This window comes from Cantharellus anzutake (assembly GCF_015039405.1).
Source record: "Cantharellus anzutake strain C23 chromosome Unknown EI90scaffold_46, whole genome shotgun sequence".
In the NCBI taxonomy this organism is placed as follows: domain Eukaryota; kingdom Fungi; phylum Basidiomycota; class Agaricomycetes; order Cantharellales; family Hydnaceae; genus Cantharellus; species Cantharellus anzutake.
The window spans coordinates 582,758-604,794 of NW_024066996.1; the positions used below are offsets into that span (position 1 = coordinate 582,758).

At 49.6% G+C, this 22,037-nt stretch overlaps 10 protein-coding genes across 10 annotated transcripts; 5 read left to right on the plus strand and 5 right to left on the minus strand.

The window, feature by feature from the left end:
- Positions 1-63: 63 nt before the first annotated feature.
- EI90DRAFT_3146557 (glycosyltransferase family 1 protein) lies at positions 64-926 on the minus strand (the record flags this gene model as incomplete). The annotated part of the gene is made up of 5 exons (XM_039065430.1): positions 64-133; positions 188-288; positions 345-548; positions 618-810; positions 862-926. The coding sequence occupies 5 exons, from the start codon at positions 924-926 to the stop codon at positions 64-66; spliced, it is 633 nt and encodes a 210-aa protein (XP_038912901.1).
- On the plus strand, positions 625-2,610 carry EI90DRAFT_3070789 (Ribokinase-like protein). Its single transcript, XM_039061251.1, has 6 exons — positions 625-1,175; positions 1,230-1,308; positions 1,361-1,527; positions 1,581-1,893; positions 1,946-2,236; positions 2,291-2,610. Exons 1-6 carry the CDS (start codon positions 940-942, stop codon positions 2,330-2,332), a joined length of 1,128 nt encoding a protein of 375 aa, XP_038912902.1. The 5' UTR covers positions 625-939; the 3' UTR covers positions 2,333-2,610.
- EI90DRAFT_1949894 (uncharacterized protein) lies at positions 2,306-3,397 on the minus strand. The gene has a single exon (XM_039052369.1). It carries the CDS (start codon positions 3,251-3,253, stop codon positions 2,684-2,686), a length of 570 nt encoding a protein of 189 aa, XP_038912903.1. The 5' UTR covers positions 3,254-3,397; the 3' UTR covers positions 2,306-2,683.
- EI90DRAFT_3070792 (uncharacterized protein) lies at positions 3,047-4,771 on the plus strand. The gene is made up of 7 exons (XM_039061252.1): positions 3,047-3,710; positions 3,765-3,937; positions 3,997-4,093; positions 4,146-4,208; positions 4,262-4,400; positions 4,450-4,588; positions 4,643-4,771. The coding sequence occupies exons 1-7, from the start codon at positions 3,542-3,544 to the stop codon at positions 4,661-4,663; spliced, it is 801 nt and encodes a 266-aa protein (XP_038912904.1). The 5' UTR covers positions 3,047-3,541; the 3' UTR covers positions 4,664-4,771.
- EI90DRAFT_1950293 (uncharacterized protein) lies at positions 4,659-6,444 on the plus strand. The gene is made up of 7 exons (XM_039052370.1): positions 4,659-4,788; positions 4,876-4,951; positions 5,013-5,039; positions 5,093-5,140; positions 5,223-5,742; positions 5,799-5,909; positions 5,966-6,444. The coding sequence occupies exons 2-7, from the start codon at positions 4,916-4,918 to the stop codon at positions 6,271-6,273; spliced, it is 1,050 nt and encodes a 349-aa protein (XP_038912905.1). The 5' UTR covers positions 4,659-4,788; positions 4,876-4,915; the 3' UTR covers positions 6,274-6,444.
- Positions 6,348-8,266, minus strand: EI90DRAFT_3070796 (pseudouridine synthase). The gene is made up of 2 exons (XM_039061253.1): positions 6,724-8,266; positions 6,348-6,670 (listed from the first exon to the last, which is right to left on the minus strand). Exons 1-2 carry the CDS (start codon positions 8,235-8,237, stop codon positions 6,550-6,552), a joined length of 1,635 nt encoding a protein of 544 aa, XP_038912906.1. The 5' UTR covers positions 8,238-8,266; the 3' UTR covers positions 6,348-6,549.
- Positions 8,267-10,598: 2,332 nt separating this feature from the next.
- On the plus strand, positions 10,599-11,679 carry EI90DRAFT_3070800 (uncharacterized protein; the record flags this gene model as incomplete). Its single annotated transcript, XM_039061254.1, has 3 exons — positions 10,599-11,087; positions 11,138-11,283; positions 11,418-11,679. Coding segments are annotated over exons 1-2 (155 nt in total), but the record flags the coding sequence as incomplete, so codon positions are not given.
- Positions 11,680-12,303: 624 nt separating this feature from the next.
- EI90DRAFT_1952734 (uncharacterized protein) lies at positions 12,304-13,503 on the minus strand. Its single transcript, XM_039052371.1, has one exon. The coding sequence runs from the start codon at positions 13,468-13,470 to the stop codon at positions 12,427-12,429; it is 1,044 nt and encodes a 347-aa protein (XP_038912908.1). The 5' UTR covers positions 13,471-13,503; the 3' UTR covers positions 12,304-12,426.
- A 7-nt stretch (positions 13,504-13,510) lies between these two features.
- Positions 13,511-15,658, plus strand: EI90DRAFT_2975928 (chaperonin Cpn60/TCP-1 family). Its single transcript, XM_039055871.1, has 7 exons — positions 13,511-13,625; positions 13,679-14,065; positions 14,125-14,177; positions 14,228-14,402; positions 14,458-15,078; positions 15,125-15,466; positions 15,520-15,658. Exons 1-7 carry the CDS (start codon positions 13,602-13,604, stop codon positions 15,598-15,600), a joined length of 1,683 nt encoding a protein of 560 aa, XP_038912909.1. The 5' UTR covers positions 13,511-13,601; the 3' UTR covers positions 15,601-15,658.
- Positions 15,659-15,728: 70 nt separating this feature from the next.
- On the minus strand, positions 15,729-21,267 carry EI90DRAFT_3146562 (uncharacterized protein; the record flags this gene model as incomplete). Its single annotated transcript, XM_039065431.1, has 25 exons — positions 15,729-15,905; positions 15,958-16,033; positions 16,091-16,221; positions 16,272-16,328; positions 16,458-16,516; positions 16,566-16,680; positions 16,737-16,766; positions 16,820-17,023; positions 17,078-17,305; positions 17,357-17,398; positions 17,449-17,604; positions 17,660-18,014; positions 18,068-18,088; positions 18,145-18,265; positions 18,314-18,481; positions 18,539-18,697; positions 18,748-18,834; positions 18,855-18,900; positions 18,971-19,776; positions 19,853-19,888; positions 19,951-20,638; positions 20,708-20,852; positions 20,901-20,992; positions 21,051-21,148; positions 21,204-21,267. 25 exons carry the CDS (start codon positions 21,265-21,267, stop codon positions 15,729-15,731), a joined length of 4,161 nt encoding a protein of 1,386 aa, XP_038912910.1.
- Positions 21,268-22,037: the final 770 nt, after the last annotated feature.

The window sequence follows — 22,037 nt, forward strand, 5'->3', positions numbered from 1 at the left end:
GTGAGAAGTTGGTGTGCATTGATTGGGTGTGTAAGTTAGTGATATTACTGATCCCAATCACAACTATACAATACATCCATAGTACTCTCCCCGGCCGCCATTTTGTAGAAGCTTGGGCCATTGGACTATGAACCTAATGAGGGATCGTAGTCACATTGCGACCCATGGATAATCAGTTGTCAAATACCTGTCAACAAAGTGCCGCAGTATTTTCCCGGACAATGACAATTGGCGGACACGGGCGAAAGATTCAACATAAACAATTCTAGGTGAGGGTAAGGTAAAGAACTGAAGCAGCAGAAGTCAACGGCCGTCTTGAGTTCCAGTGGAACTGCTCCACCTACCCTGGGGATGAGGGCCACAAAGCACACTGGAACACAGGTCCCTGGCCCTGCAAGAATCAGAACATCGGCAAAGCGTGTCCGCTTTATGGTAGGAACCAAACAAATGTGAATAAATGAATGCAAAAAGGATCTGAGGAATGTTGGAGGGGTGGAAATGAACGACTGATGGACCCGTCTTGCTCTGGGGAGTGTCAAGATGCGGTACTGTGGTTCGCAGCTTCCCTGTCGCATTCTGTTACCTAACGTGACAGAAATCAACACTTTGATACATACACCGCGAGTTTCTTCCAGCTTTACAGCCTTCTTTGCGCTCAGAGAATCCCCCTCACTAATAATGTAGATGCGTGGGGTGTACCGCTGAAAGTCCAAAGAGGAAACTAGGGTGATAGCTTCGGTGGTGTGTCCACCTCGACGAGTGTCAGTGTGTTCACCACACGACGACAGGGGCGGGGTATTGGATGTGTACCTGAGCCAAGAAAGACAGCAACGCTGCGTCGACCGGACTGGGCTCTTCTACCTCTTGCTGTGATCCCAATCATTAGACGGATTCGGAGGGCGATTCCAATCAAAAGTAAAAGACATAACCAGAACATTAATGAAATCGTGTCGAACACTGCCACATTCGCGCGTTTCCGATCAAGTGATCCAAGATCTGGGCTCCTTAACTGCCATCGATCTCTCCAACATCATGTCACGACGCCTAACTTTCCCCCTGTTTTTCATAGGAAATCCACTTCTGGATATCCAAGTTACCAATGGTGAAAAGCTTTTGGAGAAGTACAACCTCAAGGAGAATGATGCTATCCTTGCCTCGCCGGAGCAGATGTCCATGTAGGCGCGCTCAAGATCTGGAAGCAGTCTGTGGCTTATGTGACATGGAAACAGATATGAGGATGTAGTGAATGATTACAAACCCGTATATCTTTCTGGAGGAGCAGCTCAGAATGCTGCAAGAGCGGCGGCAGTACGTTCGATGCTCACCACTGCTCGATAATTCATTTAACCAAACTGCCCAGTATGTGTTGCCTCCAGCCTCCGTGGCATACACCGGATGCGTTGGCGACGATGATCTTTCCGAAAAGCTTCGGAAAGCGAATAGGAAGGAGGATGTCGAAAGTGCTTACCAGGTAAAGGCGGAAGAGAAGACTGGCGCCTGTGCAGTGATTCTCACTGGCGTTCATCGGTGAGCGTGATTCAATTGTCTACTGCATTTTTTTAATGTACGTTTTCGTCAAGGTCGCTGGTGACCAGGCTTGGTGCCGCCGAGAAGTTCGACTCATCACATCTGTCGTCAGATGATATTGCGCCACTGATAGAAGCTGCGACCCATTTCTACATCGGAGGGTTCTTCCTCACCCATGGGATCGAATCTGCCCTCATCATCTGCAAGCATGCTTTAGAGGCCGAGAAGACTGTTGCGTTGAACCTTGCTGCACCATTCATTTGCCAGGTCGCCAAGGCAGAATTGGAACAAGTTTTTGAGTACGCTGACTTCATCATCGGTAATGAGTCAGAAGCTGTCGCTTGGGCAGAGGCTTCCGGACTGCCCGTAGGTCCTCGAATATCCATCAACAACAATTAAACATATCTGCAATCTGTAGAGCAAAGACCTTGGCGAAATCGCCACAGCGCTGGCAAACTTCAAAAAAATCAACGCCGAAACACCTAGAACCGTGGTTATTACCAACGGTGCTGAGCCGACGACTGCTGTCACTGCTGGATCACCAGCCAAAACATATCCTGTACAAGCTATACCCCCAGAGAAAATTGTGGATACCAATGGAGCGGGGGACGCCTTTGCCGGAGGTTTTATTGCTGCCATCCTCTTGGGTAAATCGATAGACCAGGCAGTGGAGGTCGGACACAAGTTGGGAGCCATATGTGTCACCGGGGTAACTGCGATTTCACCGGGCTAATCGGATATGGGCTAATGATTATATGCATAGGCCGGGCCCAAACTCAGGTACCCTAAAGTGAGAGTTCTGTGAAGGATCAGAAGAACAAAGTGGCATTATGTTTTCATGATGGCCCCTACCAGATGTTTTAAAGTATGAGCTCCTGCGTTAGTTGTCAATGTACTGTAAAATTTCTCAAATTCGCGCTCGAGACCCCAAAATGTGGCCAAAGTATGCAAAGGGGATGATGGATGTGATTCACTCTATTGCCAGGAAGTTCGACCCGTTCTAATAGTGTTCTTAGCGGGGGCATGTGGAAATGGGACGATTTGAGTGGTAAATATAGACGCTATTAACAAAGCATGAATGGATGGATGAATAAATCCATTTTAGAGTGCGTTTTGGTGATAATCAGCTGATGGAGTACTGTCATGAAGTGAAAAATCACTGATAGGGAAGGGAGGCATGAGAGCTGGACGAGACCCCCGTGGCCCCCGGGACTAAACTGAGCCTGCGTAAGTTGGTATAATGTAGGTATGCTGCAAGAGTCGCACAGATTTCTGCGGGGCGATATTGGGGCGCTAATCGGCGGCTCTTGGTGGCGACGTCAATACTAATGTTGGGTTGACCTGCGAGGCCTGGATGTGTCACGAAAGGGAAGTTGATAAATGAATAGGTAGCAAAGGGCTTGTTGGAGGCCTCGTACGGTGGCCTATTTTTCCATAAGACTTTTGGCACAGTCAAGGAGTTTGCGGTGAAAACTCGCAACAAAAGGCACTTTGAAGGAGTGAATTGGGTGGTATTTGCCGACAACTCGTTTCGAAGAACTCTCGGAATGGAAGCAGGCTCAACACCCATGGATGGCGTGCAAGCGAAGCCAGATATTGCTCCTCCAGTCATTTCTGCTCGTCCTAGCAATGTACCTCTCCCGGTCGAGGAGGAAATAATAATGCAAACTAGAGCGCAAAGCCCGTCTTCTGCCTTGCAGCCTGGCGTGTTGGAGTCATCACACATCTCAGACCCGAACGTGAATGTTGCTTTAGAGCGAGATCGACATGTGGCATCAGATAAAACGGACCCGAACGCTATGGAGGATGTTCAGGCAAATATTGGGGATATTGCTGCTCCCATCTCCCCAAAAGGAGCGGAAATAACCATGCAAAACGGGGGCAGGGTTCCCCGACGTCCCCATCCCCCGACGCCGTACAGACGTCACACATATCGAACCTTATTGGGAATATTCAACTCTCCGGTACAGTCGAAATTTAAGGATAGTACGGTTGAGAAGGTGATTAACACACGATGTTGAATGAAGCAGCCCGGATGCCTGCAGAGGGCGTAGAACCTGGGCCCGTTCCGCCAAATGACGCAGAAGCGGTGATGGAAGACCAAGAGAAAGGCGTCTCCTTGCCACCCGATGCGTCAGAGACATTGTATATTTCTAACCTCAATGAGAGCATTAAACTCTCCGGTATGATTCTGCTAGTCGGACTGGTTGGGCCGGACTGACATTATTGTGGAATAGTAATGAAACAAGTTCTGCATGGCCTGTTTAAGAACTACGGTGAAGTACTGGATGTAGTGTTACACAAGAATCTCCGGATGCGTGGGCAGGCATTCATATCGTTCGGAGATGTGGAAACGGCTGCTCTCGCCAGGAAGGAGGTCCAAGGCTTCCCGTTGTACCAAAAACCGATGGTAGTTCCGGACATCACCCCCGATTTGACTTACGCTCATGGCAAAATTTCCCTCCACAGCAACTGGCATTCGCGAGGACCCGATCTGATGCTGTCATCAAAAAGCTTACGCCTGATGATTTCGAGGGCCATAAAAGAACACGGTTAGAGCACAAAAGTGAGCATCGGGGTGTTGCTCTGTAGCACGCTAACACACGCATCGAGTGTAGGGAAGCAGCGTTGGAATAACCCTCATAAACGGAAAGCTCGAGCTAAGCACAACGCTGGACAGGGTATGACTACGTTGTCCCCTCCTTTACCAATTCCCACGCTCACCTCTACTTAGCTGAGGGCCTCGCCGCCCCCGCGCCGAAACGCCCTGCTGTCCAGATGCCAGACGAGTACCTTCCCCCGAACAAGATTCTATTTTTGCAGAACCTTCCGGAAACGACCACACAGAAACAGCTTGTGGAACTTTTCGCACAGTACGTGGTCATTACCTTGAAATCGGCCAACTGATAGACTTTTCATTAGATACCCCAATTTGCTCGAAGTTCGTATGGTACCAACAAAGAAGGACATTGCCTTCGTGGAATATACCGACGAAAAGAGCTCCAGCGTCGCGAAGGATGCATTGCACAATTACAGGCTCGACGAGGAACACAAAATCAAAGTAAGTAAACTGAAATGTTCGCCCCGCACGACTTTATTGATCGAAGTTATCCAGATCACCTTTGCACGCAAATGACCTTGCTTTTGGGTGTCTTTCTCAGCAACAATTTAGGCTGATTTTCCTGCTAGTATTTGTGTATGGTACAGCAAATGTAATAATTTTCTGCAATTCGATCCTTCTGGCAAATGCGCAGCCTCCGGGTATGTCCGACATTGTGTCATCACACCCACAAGTGGCACTAAGCCACCACAAAGCGCTTACTTCTGTGCAACACTCGTATTTTTTAGTCTATCCAAACACTATCTTCTCCTTAGTCAAGAACGAAGCATGCCAAGCAATCAACCAATGTGGCATTGTTATGAGGTGGGTTCCTGTACCCCTAGCGTTGAAGAGTTCTAGTTCTCTGACGCCACACTATGTGAAGTGCAACGCAGAGATGAGGCCGTTGATGGTTAGCTAGTTGCAGTGGATATTTATTGATATTCCTTTTGAACGTCCATATAGGTGCCTGATCCGCATTGCGCCAGCTGCAATGGCACTTTTGTAGAAATGGTAAGCAAAGTCGGAGGTGCTGATTTGTATCAAAAAGTCTCACTCCCTTCACCGCCCATAATCCACACTACCTACCACGCAGATCGAGAATCCGGATGATGATCCGCGTAACTTCCAGGTTGACGTCCATCACCACCATGACCATGATGGTCCGCTTGGTTTAGACCCATTGGGACAACAAGACGATGGCGCAATCGGTACAGATCAGGCACTCCGGATGTTTCAAATCATTATGGGCGGCGTCGGAGGCCCTCAACGTCGTGCATCCATCCGCATAGATCGACGAACCGGGAACGAAGCTCCGGACCCCGCCGGTGATTTCCGTTTGGGGGGTGGCCCGTCGTCTGGGATTCGCACTTCTGGATTTGTTTGGACGTCCACTGGAGGGGGGAGACGAATTGGTGATGGAGAGAGGAGCGGAATCGATTCTTTGCCACCTTTTGGATCGATATTCTACGGTGTTCCAATGTCACCAGGTATCGCCAGTCGAGAGCGTGAAGAGCTCGGCGGGCCACCTCCTTTCTTGAGGCACCTCCTCATGAACATTTTGGGACCTCCTGGAGGCAATGGCCAATTTGGAGATTATGTTCTCGACAATGAAGGTGCGCATTATCCTCAACTTTTACCTGCACCTCGCTTACGAGTGTACTTTTTTCAGCCTTGGACCAAATATTAACTCATCTTATGGAACAGTCTCAGGGTGACAAGCCAGTCCCCGCAAGTGATGAAATGATTGCTCAACTACCGCGTGGGCGCGTCACTCCTGGCAGTAAGTTTCACATTCAGAATCTCAAGAATGCTCTGTTCAGGCTCTATATCCTTTAGGTAATTTGCTCGAAAATGAGTGCGCAATATGCAAAGACTCGTTCGAAGTGCAGCAAGAGACCATTTCGCTTCCTTGCAAACACATCTTCCACGATGAATGCATCCTTCCCTGGATCAGGCAGTCCGGGACATGCCCAGTTTGTCGCTATGAGTTGGTGCCACAACCGAGGCACGGGGGGCCACACATTTCACCTAATGGAGGCGGTGGGAATGGCAGTTCGACTTCCCACAATAGCGGTGCCAGGCAGTCCGATGCGACGTCCAGCTCGCAACGATTCATCCCCGGCGGTTGGGAGGGCTTCTTTTGAGTAGTATTCTATGCGGCTACGCTTCTCCTTTCTCACACTGCCTCAGTGTCCTTGCGACCACGGACGCTCTTTCCCATCCTTAGATTGTTGACTTCCTGTCCTATTTCCATTGTGACGCGTGCATTCCTTTCTTACTATGCACCATACATGTACAATATAATGTAATGGGCTTTGTGACTTGAGCCTTCGATGCCTGACACAGAATGAAAGCATGTTTCTCAACCCCGCCACTTCAAGCTCCCCGAGCCTCGCAGCCACCCTCCTGTCCGTTTTTCCCTAGCCACGTTTACGACCCTTCCGCCGGTTATTAATCTCTTCGACAGTGGCTCCCCGTTCTCGTTCTAAGAGAGGAACGTACCGCATCTCGTCTCTGGTTTCTCCGCCACCCAAATCATAGCTGCATCCCAAATCCCCCCGCTCAAAGCCCCTGCTGAGTCCGAAAAGGAGAACTTTCGGCGACGGCGTGGGAGTTTTCCCCGTTTGTCCGTCTCATCACCATCTTGGGGCTGCCTTGAGGAGTCCGTGTATTCGGATGGATGGGGTGGTGGAGAGAGGGAACGGCGGGGACGTGGCGAGGTGCAAGATGCTTGGAGGAAGAGTGAGGCAATGGACGTTCGAATAACATTTTCTGTCCATTGCTTGTGTAAATTATGAAATAAGTCAAGGCTGTCTTTTCCGTAACGGGGAATTCCTGGAGGATTTGAATCTGACTCTGTAGGCATGGGTGGCACCGTGAAGGGAGGTGGTTGGTTGTAGGGAGGCAGGGGTGGGAGTGGATCACCGGAATCGTCTTTCCACGTAACGTCAGATGAGTCGAAAGAGCAATCCCACAGAACCAAAGGCAGGGCATCTGCGATTCTGTATACCGGTTTTGTTTCAATGATTGGGAGTCGAACGGCAGATGACGTGCTCTGATCGGCATGAGCTGAGGGACCAACGTTGAGCAGCGCATCTATGACGTCCGGGTGCTCGAGACCCGAACCGATGAGGAATAATATGGCCATCATATGTCGCACTTGATGGTATAGGAATGCAGTGCCAACCAGATTAAAGACGTACACGCCTGGTGGGGCAAGCAGTGTGTTTCCCCACTCCCTTGGGTTATCTCTATCAGAGTAATGCCGAAATTGCTCAATAGTGGAATGCAACATTGTTCTTTTGTAGTTGGTAATTTGCTTTGTGGGGTCCAGTTTGCAAAAATTCCGAAAATCATGCTCGCCGAGGAATTTCGAAGCAGCATGTTGCATAAGTGGGATGTCGTTGCATGGATTGGATCCAGCCGTGAAAATGTACTTGTAATGACGATATTTACATGAGAAACGAGCGTCAAAGTCATCGGAGACGGGAGACCATGCGAGAATACGGATAGTTGAGGGGAGAATCTGGTTGAGTTTGCGAACATAAGGGATCTCAGCTTGTAATGGTGCATGATCGTAAGGGGACCCATCCAATTCGGATCCAATGACGGGAGGATCTCGGGACCCGGCAGTTTCAACAGATGGATTACCCTGTGTTGCTTGTTCCAGAGTGTTGTTGGCTTTTCGAAAGCCAATGTTGCTTCTGACCCAAAGAGAGACAACCTGACCAGCCGCACTGACGCCACGATCAGTTCTTCCGCATCGTGACCATCCACAGCCTTCAAGTCCAGCCGCTGGATCTACCAACCGAGCCTTGGCCAATGCATTGAAAAGCACGGATTCCACGGTGGGCATTAAAGTGTTGCCCTCTTGTATAGTTAGCCCACTGTAATTCCACCCAAAATAGCAGAATCGAAGAGCTACTTTCCGCCTGGGATGCCTGGAGAAGTCGAATGGTTTCTTCCCTTCGCGAAGATGGGAGTAATCACTTGACTTTTGAGAGGGAGTTAAGGACCTCAGGCGTGCGATTAATTCTTCTCTGGACAAACTAGCATATTCCGACATTTCTATCGAGACACGGCCGAGAAGCAAAACCGATCTTCGCATTCATCCACCCGGAAGTGCTGAATTGAAAAGAAAATACGCGCTTCCGGATGCAAATACACATCGTCACCCTGCGTTGACAACAAGCGCCTCGTCAGCGCCAAACCCTCTAGTACTCTTAGTGCATGAATGACCTCTGCTATTTTCCATTTGTGAAGCGTTGTTCTCTGAGAGGTTATATTATGTATACATATTATACAGCACAAAAACTTCTCAATTGGTCGCTGCTGTGGTTCAAGTTTTTGGGCCCATACTTGGGATCGAATTTGATGAACCCGCGAATCGTGAACGACTACATACCTAATTTATTAGGTGCACATAGTTGTTCCGTTTACTTTGGCGCCAGAGACAGCGACTAGATAAGAACAAAGTGCGCTCAGGAGGTTCGTCGGTAGAGGCCACCGAGCCTAACCCTCGCAATATTAGACGTACCAGACACTGCAGCAGTGACGCGGTTCGGGTACATGCCGCTCTGGGGTGTAGCCCTGTTATACCTTCCGTATCTGATGAGGATGCCCGTAATGCGGGTGATATGATACCCTCCCGATTGGTTGAGGATGCACTCTTAAGCAAAGAGGATGGCATGCCTATTACTTTACATATTCAGAAAAGAAACTGACGCTTGAACCTCCTAACTGCGACCCAGCGACCCCCTCGTTCGTCCCTCGTCTACTCTAGGCCCGTACGCACGCTTCAACGAGAAGTCCTTTCGCTTTCAGATATACGGCTAGGTGACCTTGAAGTAGGTCTTCACACCAGCAAACCATACTACAGTTTTCCTTGCTGTTGCTGTTGTAGGGCCCAGGTCCCTTGGCCTTGACGCGCAAACTAGACTGCCTATCTTCTTTCTTCTCGAGTAAAGATATTAGAAGGCTCATTTCAGTTCCCCGACCCAGCGTGTTCAACTTCCCCTAGGACAGTCTAGGACCTACCTATGTCGGTTGGGCGCTTAGCGACTCCGGCTCCTACGTACCACTGCTATCGTCGCTCACAGACGCTAACCGCTACAACAGCCGCGCGCCTAGTGAGCTACCCGATTAACCCCCCTTCATCCGGATCTTCGTATTTCAAGTCATGTTGGATCTGGGGATGGGGTGATCTTATGGATACCGGCGACCGTAGGAAGGGATGGTCAAGGGCGAATAGATGGGATACTGGCAGATGGTGATCGGAGGACTGGCAAGGTGGGAGATTACACCGCGCGGCCCTGCTCTGATTTGCACGGTGTGATCCATTGTTTGCTCCGTCATATGGCAATAGGCACCGACACGGAATTTAAAATGATGCCATCATCATCCCCTAGCTTTACGAGGTCGGTACTGGTCTTCATCCATGAATCTGATGAACTGTCTGACAGGCCGGATGGCGTCAAATGTTTCACGAGGAAAGCTGACGGTGGTACGAACGCTGAGGCCTTAGGCACTGTCAGCGTTGTATGGTTCTGCACAGTAGGTTCGGTTTCAGATCTTACTTCTGAGACATGGTCGACTCTTGTTTCGCTGCCCTGAGCTTAACCGATCTCTCAAAAGCTAATCCATTGATGACGGCCTCAGCACCAGATCGCCCAAAATAACATCTCATCGACGTGTGCATACGGGTCTAGAGTAGATGAGGGACAAGCAAGGTGGTCGAGTGTCAGGAGGCTCGAGCGTCAGTTCCTGTTCTGAACGTGTATCATAGTCACAAGGAATAGTGTCATCCTCTTCGCTTGAGAGGGCATCCTCAATCAATCGAGAGGGAATGGCGTGAGTACGGTGTCTGATAACGTCGCAGAGGTAGCTCAGTAGTCTCAGTTGATGAAACCTGTTAAGTTCACTGCTTGTCTAATCGCTATCTGTCGCGCCAACGTGACGAAAATCCAACAGGTTCAGGGGCGAAATCCCCTGCTCTAGAACACTGGAGAGCACTTGTCGAGTTTTTCTGACGCAAAACATCAACTGAAACGGAATGACTACATCTCCCTACCAAGGGTATGTAGTTGTTCTTGCTTCAACAAATTCTACATGAATGATGAAAGGGAGCCCGATCGGAAGTCGAGGTTAGTTCAATGAAATCGATCGGGTATGTCTAGATACATAGATCACGGTGCAAGAGCAAGAAGGGATATGGGTTATGTAAGCAATCACCGCTTCTACAGCGGCCCTATTTCTCCAACATTTCCTTTGCGCGAAGAAACCTTGCAACCCACCCTGTGAATTCATTCTCAGTGATCTACTCTGTGATGAACGATTGAAGGTTGATTGGAGTCCGGTTTGGAGTCCGTTACAAGCATCCTTACGTAATCTCATCTACGTACGCCATTGCTCTGTCCTCTTGGCACTGCATCGCTTGACCCAAATTAGATTCTCAAACGCAGAGCATCCCTGTCAATAAGGAGATAATCCAAGCGGCCTCATCGCAGAAGTCAATGACCTCGACATGCAAAATGATCACAGCAAATGAGCTCAACATTCTATGAGCGCCTCAAGAATGGTTTTTTCATCCGTTTTGGCACACAAACACCAACACACCACACCACAACAATTCAATGCACCTGGGTCACCAGAGTCTGGCACCAAGACTAGGTACACAGCACGGTAAGTTTTAAATTGGTTCCCATGCCTACAGGGCCTTATGGTGCATTGTTTGTGCATCTTGGGGTGGGTCAGTGCGGTAGAACTGGTAACGGTGTAGAACGCATTAAGGACGGAACGTGCGCTGCAACCTTTACACCTCGGGCGTGGGCTTGCTTTACGATCGCTTGTGCCTCATCGTTATTGAAATTAATCAGTGGAGCAGAACCTATGAGGAGAAACTTGGGAAAAAAGCATAGTCTGAACTCGTTGCGGCGGTAGTTCAACGTAAATGTCGACCGCATGTATCTCCCAAATCTATAACCCCCTTCAGAATAACAGGTAGCAAAGGTTTTGACAAGTACTCACTTTAATCCAGTCCGCTCCCGCCGCCTGATTGGCAGTGAGTGCTTTAATACAACCATCAACTCCATCAGCCACCTCAGCGCCCGTAATACCATCAATGCCCTCAACGTCGGGACGCAAGGTCCCCTTGGGTCCTGAACCATTGAATCAGTTCAAAACCGTCACCTCAGCGCCCCATTTCTGACGACAGCATTGAACGGTCCCCCCCACAGGGAAGACTTCCGGTGGTAGAATTGGCGGAAAAGGAGGCTTATTGGTCACTCACTCTGACTATTTTCAAGACCCTTGGCGGGTCCCACTGGAGAGCAATAACGGCGTTTAAAAAGGTGCTTGAAGCCAAAGAACGTCGGGCCCCAGAGACAAAGAAATCCTAATCGAGATTAAGCGGATTTTCTCACGGAAATGACTCCCTGCAAATGGTGAGCATGACGCGGCTTGGTGCAGATCCAATGGGGTGTATACGTTCTATATCATGGGAAGGCCAGAAGGGCGATAGAAGACCAACTGAGCTGCTAGATCGTCTGACGAGGGAGGCACTGGGAGACAATGATGTTCCGTTCGGGGTCATACGTATTGCATTGGAAGGTCGACCGGGAGATTTGGGGGAGATTTGGGGAAAGATTTTGCAAGCTCTGTTGATGCGAAGAATAGGGATATATCCTTTATGATGAAGAACGGAAGCGGAAGGGTTGAATGGCAAGGAAGTTTTCCATGATTAAGGGGGTATCTTCGATGTAATTCCTTTGGCGTCTGGTGTTGTACTAATAGAACGTATGTAAAGAATAGATGCGACACACGTATCCACACTGATAGTTGCTGATAGGTTGTAGCCCCCTAGAAATACAACGTCGGTGATCTGATGTTTTGAACGTGAGAAAATCGTTACAAATACTGAACATGGTGCGAGTGTCCTATATGAACGCTATAAGGGAATACCGCAAATTTTTGTGTTGGGGATGGAAATCAACCCACGCCAAATTTGCAAAGCCAGAAGAGGCAGAGAACCTCCGATAACGCAAACGAAGCCATGTAATCACTATGATTTATATGGTCCGAGGATCATGAGATCAGCGTACGCTAGGAGTGGTAGGTGCTTCTGCGATGTTGTTGTGGGAATGGGAGCAGCTGCGAGTGATGTTGAACGTGAGGAGGAAGGTGGTGTTGGTGAGATTGGTGCGATTGTGCAGAAAATTGATGATGCTGTGCTGAAGGTGGTTGCGATTGCTGCTGTTGCTGGTCTTGGACTGCAGCTTCCAGCTTAGTAACTTCCGCGGTCAGGTCCTCCACGCACTCGTCCAACCATTTAATGTACTCAACAGCGCGGAACAGCACTCCGCTTTTCCCCTTTCCCCTCGTCCTTCCTCTCGTTCCCTTTCCCTTTCCACGCGGTGGCCGTGGGGTGCAGGTCGTGACACAGCAGAAGGATAGGGCACCAGCATATTCGTGAGGGCCGCATATCCGTCACGTATTGTATTCCTTCTTCTTTGCTCCGATAATATATGCCTTACACGTTTCTCTGGAGTGCTAAGTACTGGTTTTTGTGGTCGCCCGTTTGCTGAATGGGCAGGTGTACTATTGACACGTTCCCCTCCAGAATCCAGAGAGGGAAGCAACCCCACGCCTTGCTGACCGGCCTCTAAGCCATCATGCGCCAGATTCACACCAGATTCTTGAGTTTCCTGTTTTAGCGGTAAGGCGGCTAGTGGCGTCTGCTCATCGCGCGACCCAAGGGGATCAGAGTATGAGTTATCCGGTATCGGGGGTACATTAGAAGATGGATGGGGGTTACTGGGGGAGAAATGTACCAAAGCAGGGTTTGAATAACTTTGGCGCGACGCGTACACTGGACTAGACAATTGGGCTCGTGGGGGATGCAACGAATTCGCCGGAGAATGGGCTCGAGGGGTAGCACCAGCATGTACATTAGACAAAGCATTATCATTTTGGCTAGTTAATGGTGCAGATCGGAGGCTTTGGCTTGAATCGGCTCCTGAAAGTTGACCGGTGTTAAGCGAAGGTATGCCCGAGGGGAGCAAAGGATCAAACTGCCACTCGAATTTGTCAAGAAACCCAAATAAATTATCCTGCTCAGAAGCCGAAAATAAATCCTGGGTAGCTGAATTATGACCAGGCGGTAGAACGAGCTCTGGAAATGCAGGGGGGAATGAATACTCGAACTGCTGGTAAGGCACTGGGGGAGGTGGTGGGTTAAACGTCAGGGACGGCTGAACTGCATCAGACGAGTCCTGTGGCTGATTTTCTCCGTGTTCATGGAAGGGTGGCTTCGACTGGGATGGTTCAGCGTCGGAGGGCTGCATCGTAATTGGGGGCAAAGAGTGCGCACACGTGATCAATATCTTTCCCCATCAGGTGATCAATCAACCGCCCGCGTTTTTGGGATATCATTACTCGAACTTCAACGCGCCGATTCGTTTTCAATTAACTCAAAATGCAGAGAGGGATACCGGGGATGGTAAGTAGGGGTTTTTGGTTGCTCCTCTGGATCCTCACCGTCCATCCAATCAGCAACCCACTGTGATTCTGTTGAAAGAGGGCACAGACACATCGCAGGGAAAGGGTCAGTTGTTATCGAATATCTCTGCATGCTTGGCGATTGCAGACACGCTCGCTACAACACTTGGACCACGCGGGATGGATAAGCTCATTGTGAATGAACGCGGCGAAACTCAAATAACGAACGACGGCGCGACGATTATGAAGCTGCTGGAGATCGTGCATCCTGCGGCGAAAACTCTGGTGGATATCGCGCGCGCTCAAGATGCTGAAATTGGTGACGGGACTACAAGTGTTGTGATTCTGGCAGCGCACATGTTGAAGGAGGTGCGCGACTTCGTTGAGGAGGGCGTCAGTCCGCACCTCATCATGAAAGGTTTCCGAATAGCTGCCCAACTGGTGCGTGTATCCATTGTCAGTGTTATTGGTCATTTAAATCCAACCAGAATGGTTGACAGGCGATTGATCGGATGCGTGAAATTCAAGTCAAAGTCGACAAGTCTAACACCGAGTGCGTAGGCGTACATCATCAGTTCTAAATAGCAACTGAAGGCTACCCAGACAATTCCGCTCGCTTCTTCTGAAGTGTGCATCCACATCTATGTCTTCAAAACTGATTCATTCACAAAAACCATTCTTTTCGAACATGGTCGTTGATGCAGTGTTGAGCCTTGATCAAGATGAACTAGATGAATCGCTGATCGGTGTGAAGAAAATACCAGGGGGTGGCATGCAGGTTTGTGGTAACACTGAGCACTATGGCGTTTGTCTGAGATCCAGCTTCTAACTAGGACTCCCAATTGATCCGTGGGGTCTCATTCAAAAAAACGTTCACCTATGCAGGTGCTGAACAGCAACCAAAATCATTCAAGAAGCCCCTCATTCTGTGCCTGAATGTCGAGCTTGAGCTCAAAGCTGAAAAGGATAATGCGGAAGTACGCATCGAACAAGTTTCTGACTATCAGGCCATTGTCGACGCAGAGTGGACTATAATTTTCCGCAAGCTGGAGCTCATTCATAAAACTGGTGCTCAAATTGTCCTCTCAAAGCTTCCGATTGGCGATCTCGCCACCCAGTGGTTCGCTGATAGAGGAATTTTCTGTGCTGGCCGTGTTCCAGCGGGCGATCTCAAGCGGGTGGTGCAAGCAGTCGGAGGAAGTATTCAGAGTACATGCTCGGATATCGAGCGCAAGCACCTTGGAACATGTGGGAGGTTCGAGGAGCGACAGATTGGGAATGAAAGGTATAACAATTTCGAGGAGTGCCCGCAGGCAAAAACATGCACATTGTTGCTCCGAGGAGGCGCAGATCAATTTATTGAAGAAGTCGAGCGCAGTTTACACGACGCTATCATGGTTGTGAAAAGGGCCATTAAAAATAGTGAAATCGTCGCAGGAGGCGGTGCTGTAGAGGTAAGTTGTCATGTGAAAACTTCATATCATGCTAATGGCTCGACAGATGGATCTCTCGGCTCATATTCGGAATCATGCTCGAACTATTCCAGGAAAAATCCAGCTAATTCTGACCGCATATGCTCGTGCCCTGGAAATTATTCCTCGCCAGATATGTGACAACGCTGGTCTGGATTCCACTGACATCCTCAATCGCCTTCGCCAGCGGCATGCTATGGGAGAGACTTGGGCGGGGATAGATGTTGAAGGTGAAGGAGTGCGAGACAATCTGGCAGCATTTGTGTGGGAGCCGAGTCTGGTGAAGTCAAATGCGATAGGGAGTGCGACTGAGGCCGCATGCTTGATACTGAGCATTGACGAAACAGTCAAAAACCCACAGAGTGAAGCGGTGAGAGTCGCGAGTACTGTACAGCGGTGGGCGATGCTGATGCGACTTGACAGCAAAATCCCGGCCCGCAGGTTTCACAGCAACAGGCAGCGCGTGCTTTACGTGGACGGGGGCGAGGCATTCCCAGGCGGTGATCGATGCGAAGGTATTCGCGCTTGCATATCGCATCTGTATACCTATCTTTCAGTACAGTGTAACAGAGCGCTTCTTGAGAGCCAGACGAAGGGGTTCGCGAGCAGAATGTGTTAATTGTGTTGCTAGCCTATATTGAGTTACGACGTAAACCTCTTCCTTTCCTCCTCTTCTCCGTTTCTTTGAATTCTTCATCGCTCCATGTGGGCAAGTTGTTAGTTTCTTTCCAATCCTCTAGCATCTTCGTTGCAGCCTCATATCCACGCTTGAAGATTTCTTCGAACTTTCCGAACTGTAGCGTGGTAAACTTCAGACATACCGTGAGTCCCGGTACTACTATAAGTTGCCGATTTGCATACCTCTTGCACCGGCACGGGCATATACCAGCATCCCTTCATGACTTTGGCATCTGCAAGGGTCTTGACACTTGACACACTGAACACAAAACATACTTAGCAAGATATTAGTCTATGTTGAAGGCTCCACACGCACTAAGCGAGGCGGCTCTGAATTTCAGTGATAGGAGGGACACCAGGCGTTGAACTGAAGGGGTTTAAGCGGTTAATGAGCAACCACCACCCAGAGATGGAGTCCCCAAAGTCCCGTGGAGTTGTATCATCCACCTTTGAAGGTGGGTAAGCGGAACTAAATTAGTTCACAAGAATCCACTCACAGCGCCGACGTCGACCGCCACAACGGCAGATGCCCCCATTGAGATCATCGTTGAGACCTGTTGATGATGGGTCAGGAGAAGTTTGGTGTTCAGGCATTGAACCATACCGGTAAATTATCAACTGTAGGCGACGTCAGAAGTCAATCTTTTCGGGTGATACAGAAGCTTACTGTAGCCACCATCCACCAGAACCTTCCCGTTGTCCGATAAAGGAGGTAATAAGCCAACTAGTGTCATCGATGCACCTAGGGATACATCAAGTGGGGCCACGCCGTCTGACGACTCAGAACATACGGATATACCGCCATGCATAACCCGAAGTATGGATTTCGTGAGTCGAGGTCAGGATGTTGGTTGTGTTACAAAAGAATGGCAACCACATATCCTCAATATGGAGATCGTAAAATGACTATGTCGCTCGTGCGTCAGGATCAGAGTCAGGGCAAAGTGGAATTTCTTGCACACCTTGTAGATAGATCGGTTGAACTCATGCCCCTGGAAATTAAACATCAGGAGTCAAAATTTAATAGGGAAGATAAACACCACACGGTTGTGTAAGCCACGATAGGGTAGGTGACATCCGAGATGATACGCCATATGTTCGCCATTCGACCACTGAAATGCTTGGCGCGCCCAATGCTCGAGAACAAGTCGGCCTCATGTGCGTACAAACCACTGACAAACGCGCCGATGCTGGTGCCTCCGATCATATCCACCGGTATGCCTTGCTCCTCCAGAGCCCGTAATACACCCTGGCAGGTTAGTCAGCTCTAAACCCACTGAAAGAGTATGAGCGCAGGCTTTACAAGATGGGAGATGCCCCTGGCGCCACCACCGCCCAACACAACGCCAACAGACTTCCCTATAAGCCGACGAGCTAGTCTGGAAAAGTCGTTTGCCGAATCTGGCCGCCTGGATACCGGCCGAGGTCCACGATACTTCCCGATACTGACCTCAACTTGCTTCTTTAACTTCTTAAAGGCAGCCATTCCTGTGGGGTCCAGCGTCGTAGGAGGTTTTCGGCCCAGCATACCCTAGAAATAGCCTCTGAGTATGCCTTGCAGCAGATAGGTTGTGACACACACTGGAAGTTCAACATGGAAATGAGTGTGGATCCATGGTCGGATCTACCAAGTCACTGTGAATAACTTGATTGACAGGCACACTGTTAATATACCTTCAACCATTCACGCGTCGACCCAGGAACAACGTGTCGACCAGGATGAAGTAGAATGAGCTCCTTCCGAGCAGTCGTTTTAGTCGAGAGAAGCAAACGCTCATATTCGCCAATACTTGGGTCATTACCCATGCATACCAGCATGATCGAGTCTGCCTGTTGTCACGAACATATTTCATAAAACCCATTAAGTTGGAAACAGCTGTCACACCTGGTGGATGCACGTTTGCGTCCATTGTGCGTTGACGGGAGAATCGGCCACGTAGAGAACGATACGATATCGCTGTTCTTGGTCTGCTAACCATGCGGCAATTTTGAGCTTTCCCATTTTGGTAAAAGCATGCGCTCCGAGATGATTGGTCACAGAAGCTTGTGTGAGGTAGGATGTAGGTGCGCCAACTTCTTCCAGCGCAGTTTGCAACTTTTTAGCAAAAGCCGCAACTGGGACATTCTTGGCTGTTGGAAGGATAGCTACAGTCTTCAAATTCGGATTTTTTCCGATATCTGTCTCAGGCTTCGAGCCGGATGCCGATTCCTTGACTCGGGTGGCAATCATGCGAAGCAATCTAGAGCAGATTTATCAGCGAGGTTCAGCGCTTATAGGAATATGATTGCGGACTGGATGGTCGTTTTTGGGTGCCTGGAATCCCGAAAGTGCTGAGCTTCGAATACCATGACAACGCCTAAATTGCTTACCTCACGGATATTGCATTGAAAAGAGTCAGTGGCATTCGAACTAGTTCGGTGTCACGGATAGCATGCAGAGTAGTTGTTCGAGGGGAACTGGTAATGACATCCAACTCTCCAACAGTTTCACCTGTACATCAACGTCAGCAAGGTCAAATTTCCAATTATCAACACAGACCTTGTCCAAATTCGTTCAGCACCTTCATGTTTCCCTTCTCATCCTCACCAAGCACCCTGAGACGACCGTTGATGACAATATAAAAACTGTCGCTGGTCTCACCCGGACGCCATAGGACCTGACCAGCGCTGACTTGGACCCAATCCAGGGCAGAATCAATTTGTAAGACTGAGCGAGGAAACAACCCCTTAATTGCGTTGCACCTAGAGGAATGGAAAAACGCACCAAGGGGAGAAAGCAATGAGATGAGGCGCTTCGCCAAGGTGAGCAGAACAATGGGTCGCTTCTCTAGCAGCCGCATCAGTGCTTTGTGCGGCAGAAACCCCACATATGTGTCTGTCTTGGCTCGAATTTCCACGTATGAAGCCGTCTCAGACAAGGAAGCTAGAGGAAAAGGTAAGCCATGTGTCAGCCTCATTCTGAGAAGAAACCACCGAGGTAACCTGCGATCCCGCCGGCCTTGACATCGAATAAATGTTTCATGGGATTCGGCTTCTGAGCACTTGCATCCTGAGGTGCTTCTCTGATGCTTGAGGCAAACCAATTTTCGATTTCATTCTCCTTTTGTTTATTAGCGCTGTGTTCTTCTGCAGGGAGCGAGACATCGAGAAAGCCCTCAATGACATAGAAAATCCCTACGAAGGGTGAAAATTATACGATCGCTCCAGATACTTGTGACAACTCACCCGCATCTCTCTCGCCTGCATGTACGAGCGTATCACCTTGACGGAAAAACAATATCTCGACTTCGTTCTCAATCACATTAGGCGATTGAGCATTGACAGAACTAGCTGTAACGCTGGATGCGTCATCCGCTGCTTGTAGGAGCGAAAGAGAACTAAATGACGTGGTGAACGCAGGCCGGCCGAATTGATCCATGGGTCCAAAGGCTGGGGAGGCTTCCACCGACTCTGCGCTAACGGATGGTGGCTGCACCAAGCCGATGCATTTGACGATGCAGTCCATAACTTGTTCTCGCAGGTCGAAGTCGTCCGAGTGAAGGTGATTCTTGCGAGTTTGTTCACCTGACGCATGTCTCGTGGCCGCAGGCGTGAAGAGGACACTCTCGCTTCTAGTCAAAGGTAGATATGCTTCGCTGTTGACTATGGCGGAACTATGAAGATCCCCAGCGTTGGGGTGCATCCTTCGGTTCGACGGTCCCGAAGGAGGTGAATCCGTCACACTGCTAGGAGCAACAGTATTGGTTTGGTCGATGATATGACCATTTGCGGCGCTGCCAAAGTAATCTGAGTCACTGGATGACGTATCTGACCCCGGCTCCTTGGGGTCTGGAGCGAATCGCTGACGCAATTTTTCCATTCCTCCTCTTCGGTAAAAGTCGAGGGGTAGCGGATGACATGCAAGGTCGTTGATGGCTTTCTCCGTTCGGAGAAGTTCAGAAGTTAATCCGAGATATTTATGCGCTGCCATGAAAGTAACACGGGTGAACCGAGCCAGGATCACTGTATAGACGAGGCTAATTAGTCTATAGGATGAACCGAGCGTTGAGAATGACTTATTGGATGATATGTGCAGAACTCTTGGGGTACTTGGATGTCAGCCTACGGAAAGCCTCTGAATCCGGAGCGACCGTCACATTTAAATTTCATCCCTGGAATGAGGGGACAGGTACATACCGGCAGGTATGACAGCTAAGGTGGTGTCTACCGTCGCACGTGCCACCGATCCCCCTGCACGATCAAGACCGGATGGGAAAGTCGTCTTGCTTCTCCTAAGTGAAGGTCGCTTAGCTCTCCAAGTGCTGCGCGAATCCTCCGAGCCATCTACGCTGCCCATGCTTTGACGACCCGCACTTCGTGACGTAGAGTGAGAGCCTGATCGTGGCAACGGGACATTAGCAGCGGCATGGATTGTTGATCCAGATGAAGAAGATGCTGGGGTTCTTCCGGATGTGCGACCTGGACGCGAGTCATGATTATTCAGCTGGAGAAGAGACACGTCGGAATTCGCCCGCGATCGCGACAAGAAATCGGGAATTTGTAGTTGGTCGACAAAGTCTTCAGCAACATCATGGTCATACGTCTCCTCTGGCCATGTGAGCTGCACGTTCTCAGTGAACAAGCTCAGGATTGTGAATAAACTTGACAGCGTGCCTCCACTCCCAACTTCATTAAGGAGCTGATACCCGTTGAGATCCTCACCTTCCCATGTGCTAACGGCGTCATCTTCTCTACCGTCTGTTTTGGCGAAGACTTGAACGAGGCCATCAATAACACAATAAAAATTCTTGTCCTGATGGAGCGATAAAGTGTCTCCAGCTATGAGGCGGCGCGTTTGCAAATATCGCGCAAGTTCGTGGAACACCTGGAGACAGCAAAGGTGTGGATTTCATGTTGTGAACGAGGTAGTGTCGACGGATGTGGAGACACGTACTGGCTTTTCCAAGAATCCAAACACCCTGATAGCCAGCAAGAATTCATCTAAATAATTATGGAACGGCTCGCGCGCCTCGTTGCCTTGCACATCGGGGTGCAACGGCTCTATCGCAGGGCGCGACAGGGGACCTCTCTCAGAGTGGCTAAGATGCACACTATTCAGGAGAAATACACGCACACGCCCATAAGACTCACAGTGCGTACTGAGATACCGATAACGGATGAAATGCGATACCAGAATACCGGAGAGGACAAACAGGAGTACTAAAGATCTGAAGTCGAGCTTCACAAGCGCGTGACGTCAGATTCTGTTGGTAACATCACAAAGGATTTGGCATTACCCGCAAGGTAAGGGAGTATGACAAGATGGAATATACGAATCTAGGAACAGATATGGTCGCAAATGCCACGAGGGTTCGCGCCCAAGCCAGTATCCACACTGGGCAGATAGTCATCAAACCAAATGCAGGACTCGAGGCCACCTGCATATTCACCTGCGACGGAAACACTGGCTCTGACCAGCGAAACTAAAGGGTGTTGAACTTGCTCTCCTGTCATCGTGATTGAGCTGTGCGAACCACATGCAACTTCATTCCGTGCAAGCTGGCCGGTGGACAGCCACCGGCACCTGCGATTTCCCACGGGTCAAACTCCTGACGAGTTGCACTCAAATGGTACTTGAATGGCCCTCCACTACATTTTGAGGGTTTGGGTACTTCGCTGGAAGTTCTGATCCCATTTCACCCGCTTCACGACACCCGCGCTGGAAAGCTTTTCTCAACTAACGAGGAGCAGAACACGATCCCCTTGCGTGTCAGCTCAACCGCTTGAGCGACTGAGCCTCCTGGAACCAGTTATGTTCTTATCGCTCTGCGGGGTGCTGCACATGCCTTGAGCGTCCTTTAACAGTAGCTAGACAACATCACCTACTAACCCTGGTTCCTCTGGCACCATGAATTTGATGCGCTGTTTCCTATTTACCACTAGCGAGGTTCTTATGACTTCGCAAGGCTGCTGCACCAAGTAGCGGCACTGCAGCAGTGGCCCATATCTTCCTCCCGTACCCTTCCCTTCTGCCTCTTTGGCGGATCGAGCTCGAAACTGATCAATCGGTGAACTCCCCAGTAAGCAATATGAGCGCTGGTAACCATTGTGCGCACGTCTTCTGAATCTCATGCACCGAATTCTCATTACTTCAATCAGAATAGAAGACCTCCGTCCCCGATGAGCCCATCTCCAAGGATGTTCCAAGAGTGGCAGTCAGGTAGCGTTGTCAATGCTGGTGATGGCTAATATTTGTCTTATGCTTTCGTTTCCAGATGTTCCGC

Bases quoted from the DNA above. Each gene is read 5' to 3' on its own strand.
- EI90DRAFT_1950293 (XM_039052370.1), top strand. From the start codon at position 4,916: ATGCCAAGCAATCAACCAATGTGGCATTGTTATGAG. The intron at 4,952-5,012 runs GTGGGTTCCTGT...CACTATGTGAAG, and splicing joins CAATGTGGCATTGTTATGAG to TGCAACGCAGAGATGAGGCC. The intron at 5,040-5,092 runs GTTAGCTAGTTG...ACGTCCATATAG, and splicing joins CAGAGATGAGGCCGTTGATG to GTGCCTGATCCGCATTGCGC.
- EI90DRAFT_3070796 (XM_039061253.1), bottom strand. From the start codon at position 8,237: ATGCGAAGATCGGTTTTGCTTCTCGGCCGTGTCTCGATAGAAATGTCG. The intron at 6,671-6,723 runs GTTCTCCTTTTC...TTTGGGATGCAG, and splicing joins CTCCCACGCCGTCGCCGAAA to CTATGATTTGGGTGGCGGAG.
- EI90DRAFT_1952734 (XM_039052371.1), bottom strand. From the start codon at position 13,470: ATGCAGCCCTCCGACGCTGAACCATCCCAGTCGAAGCCACCCTTCCAT.
- EI90DRAFT_1949894 (XM_039052369.1), bottom strand. From the start codon at position 3,253: ATGTGTGATGACTCCAACACGCCAGGCTGCAAGGCAGAAGACGGGCTT.
- EI90DRAFT_3070789 (XM_039061251.1), top strand. From the start codon at position 940: ATGAAATCGTGTCGAACACTGCCACATTCGCGCGTTTCCGATCAAGTG. The intron at 1,528-1,580 runs GTGAGCGTGATT...GTTTTCGTCAAG, and splicing joins ATTCTCACTGGCGTTCATCG to GTCGCTGGTGACCAGGCTTG. The intron at 1,894-1,945 runs GTAGGTCCTCGA...TGCAATCTGTAG, and splicing joins CAGAGGCTTCCGGACTGCCC to AGCAAAGACCTTGGCGAAAT.
- EI90DRAFT_2975928 (XM_039055871.1), top strand. From the start codon at position 13,602: ATGCAGAGAGGGATACCGGGGATG. The intron at 14,178-14,227 runs GTGCGTAGGCGT...AAGGCTACCCAG, and splicing joins GTCGACAAGTCTAACACCGA to ACAATTCCGCTCGCTTCTTC. The intron at 15,079-15,124 runs GTAAGTTGTCAT...ATGGCTCGACAG, and splicing joins CAGGAGGCGGTGCTGTAGAG to ATGGATCTCTCGGCTCATAT.
- EI90DRAFT_3070792 (XM_039061252.1), top strand. From the start codon at position 3,542: ATGTTGAATGAAGCAGCCCGGATGCCTGCAGAGGGCGTAGAACCTGGG. The intron at 3,711-3,764 runs GTATGATTCTGC...ATTGTGGAATAG, and splicing joins TGAGAGCATTAAACTCTCCG to TAATGAAACAAGTTCTGCAT. The intron at 4,589-4,642 runs GTAAGTAAACTG...GAAGTTATCCAG, and splicing joins ACGAGGAACACAAAATCAAA to ATCACCTTTGCACGCAAATG.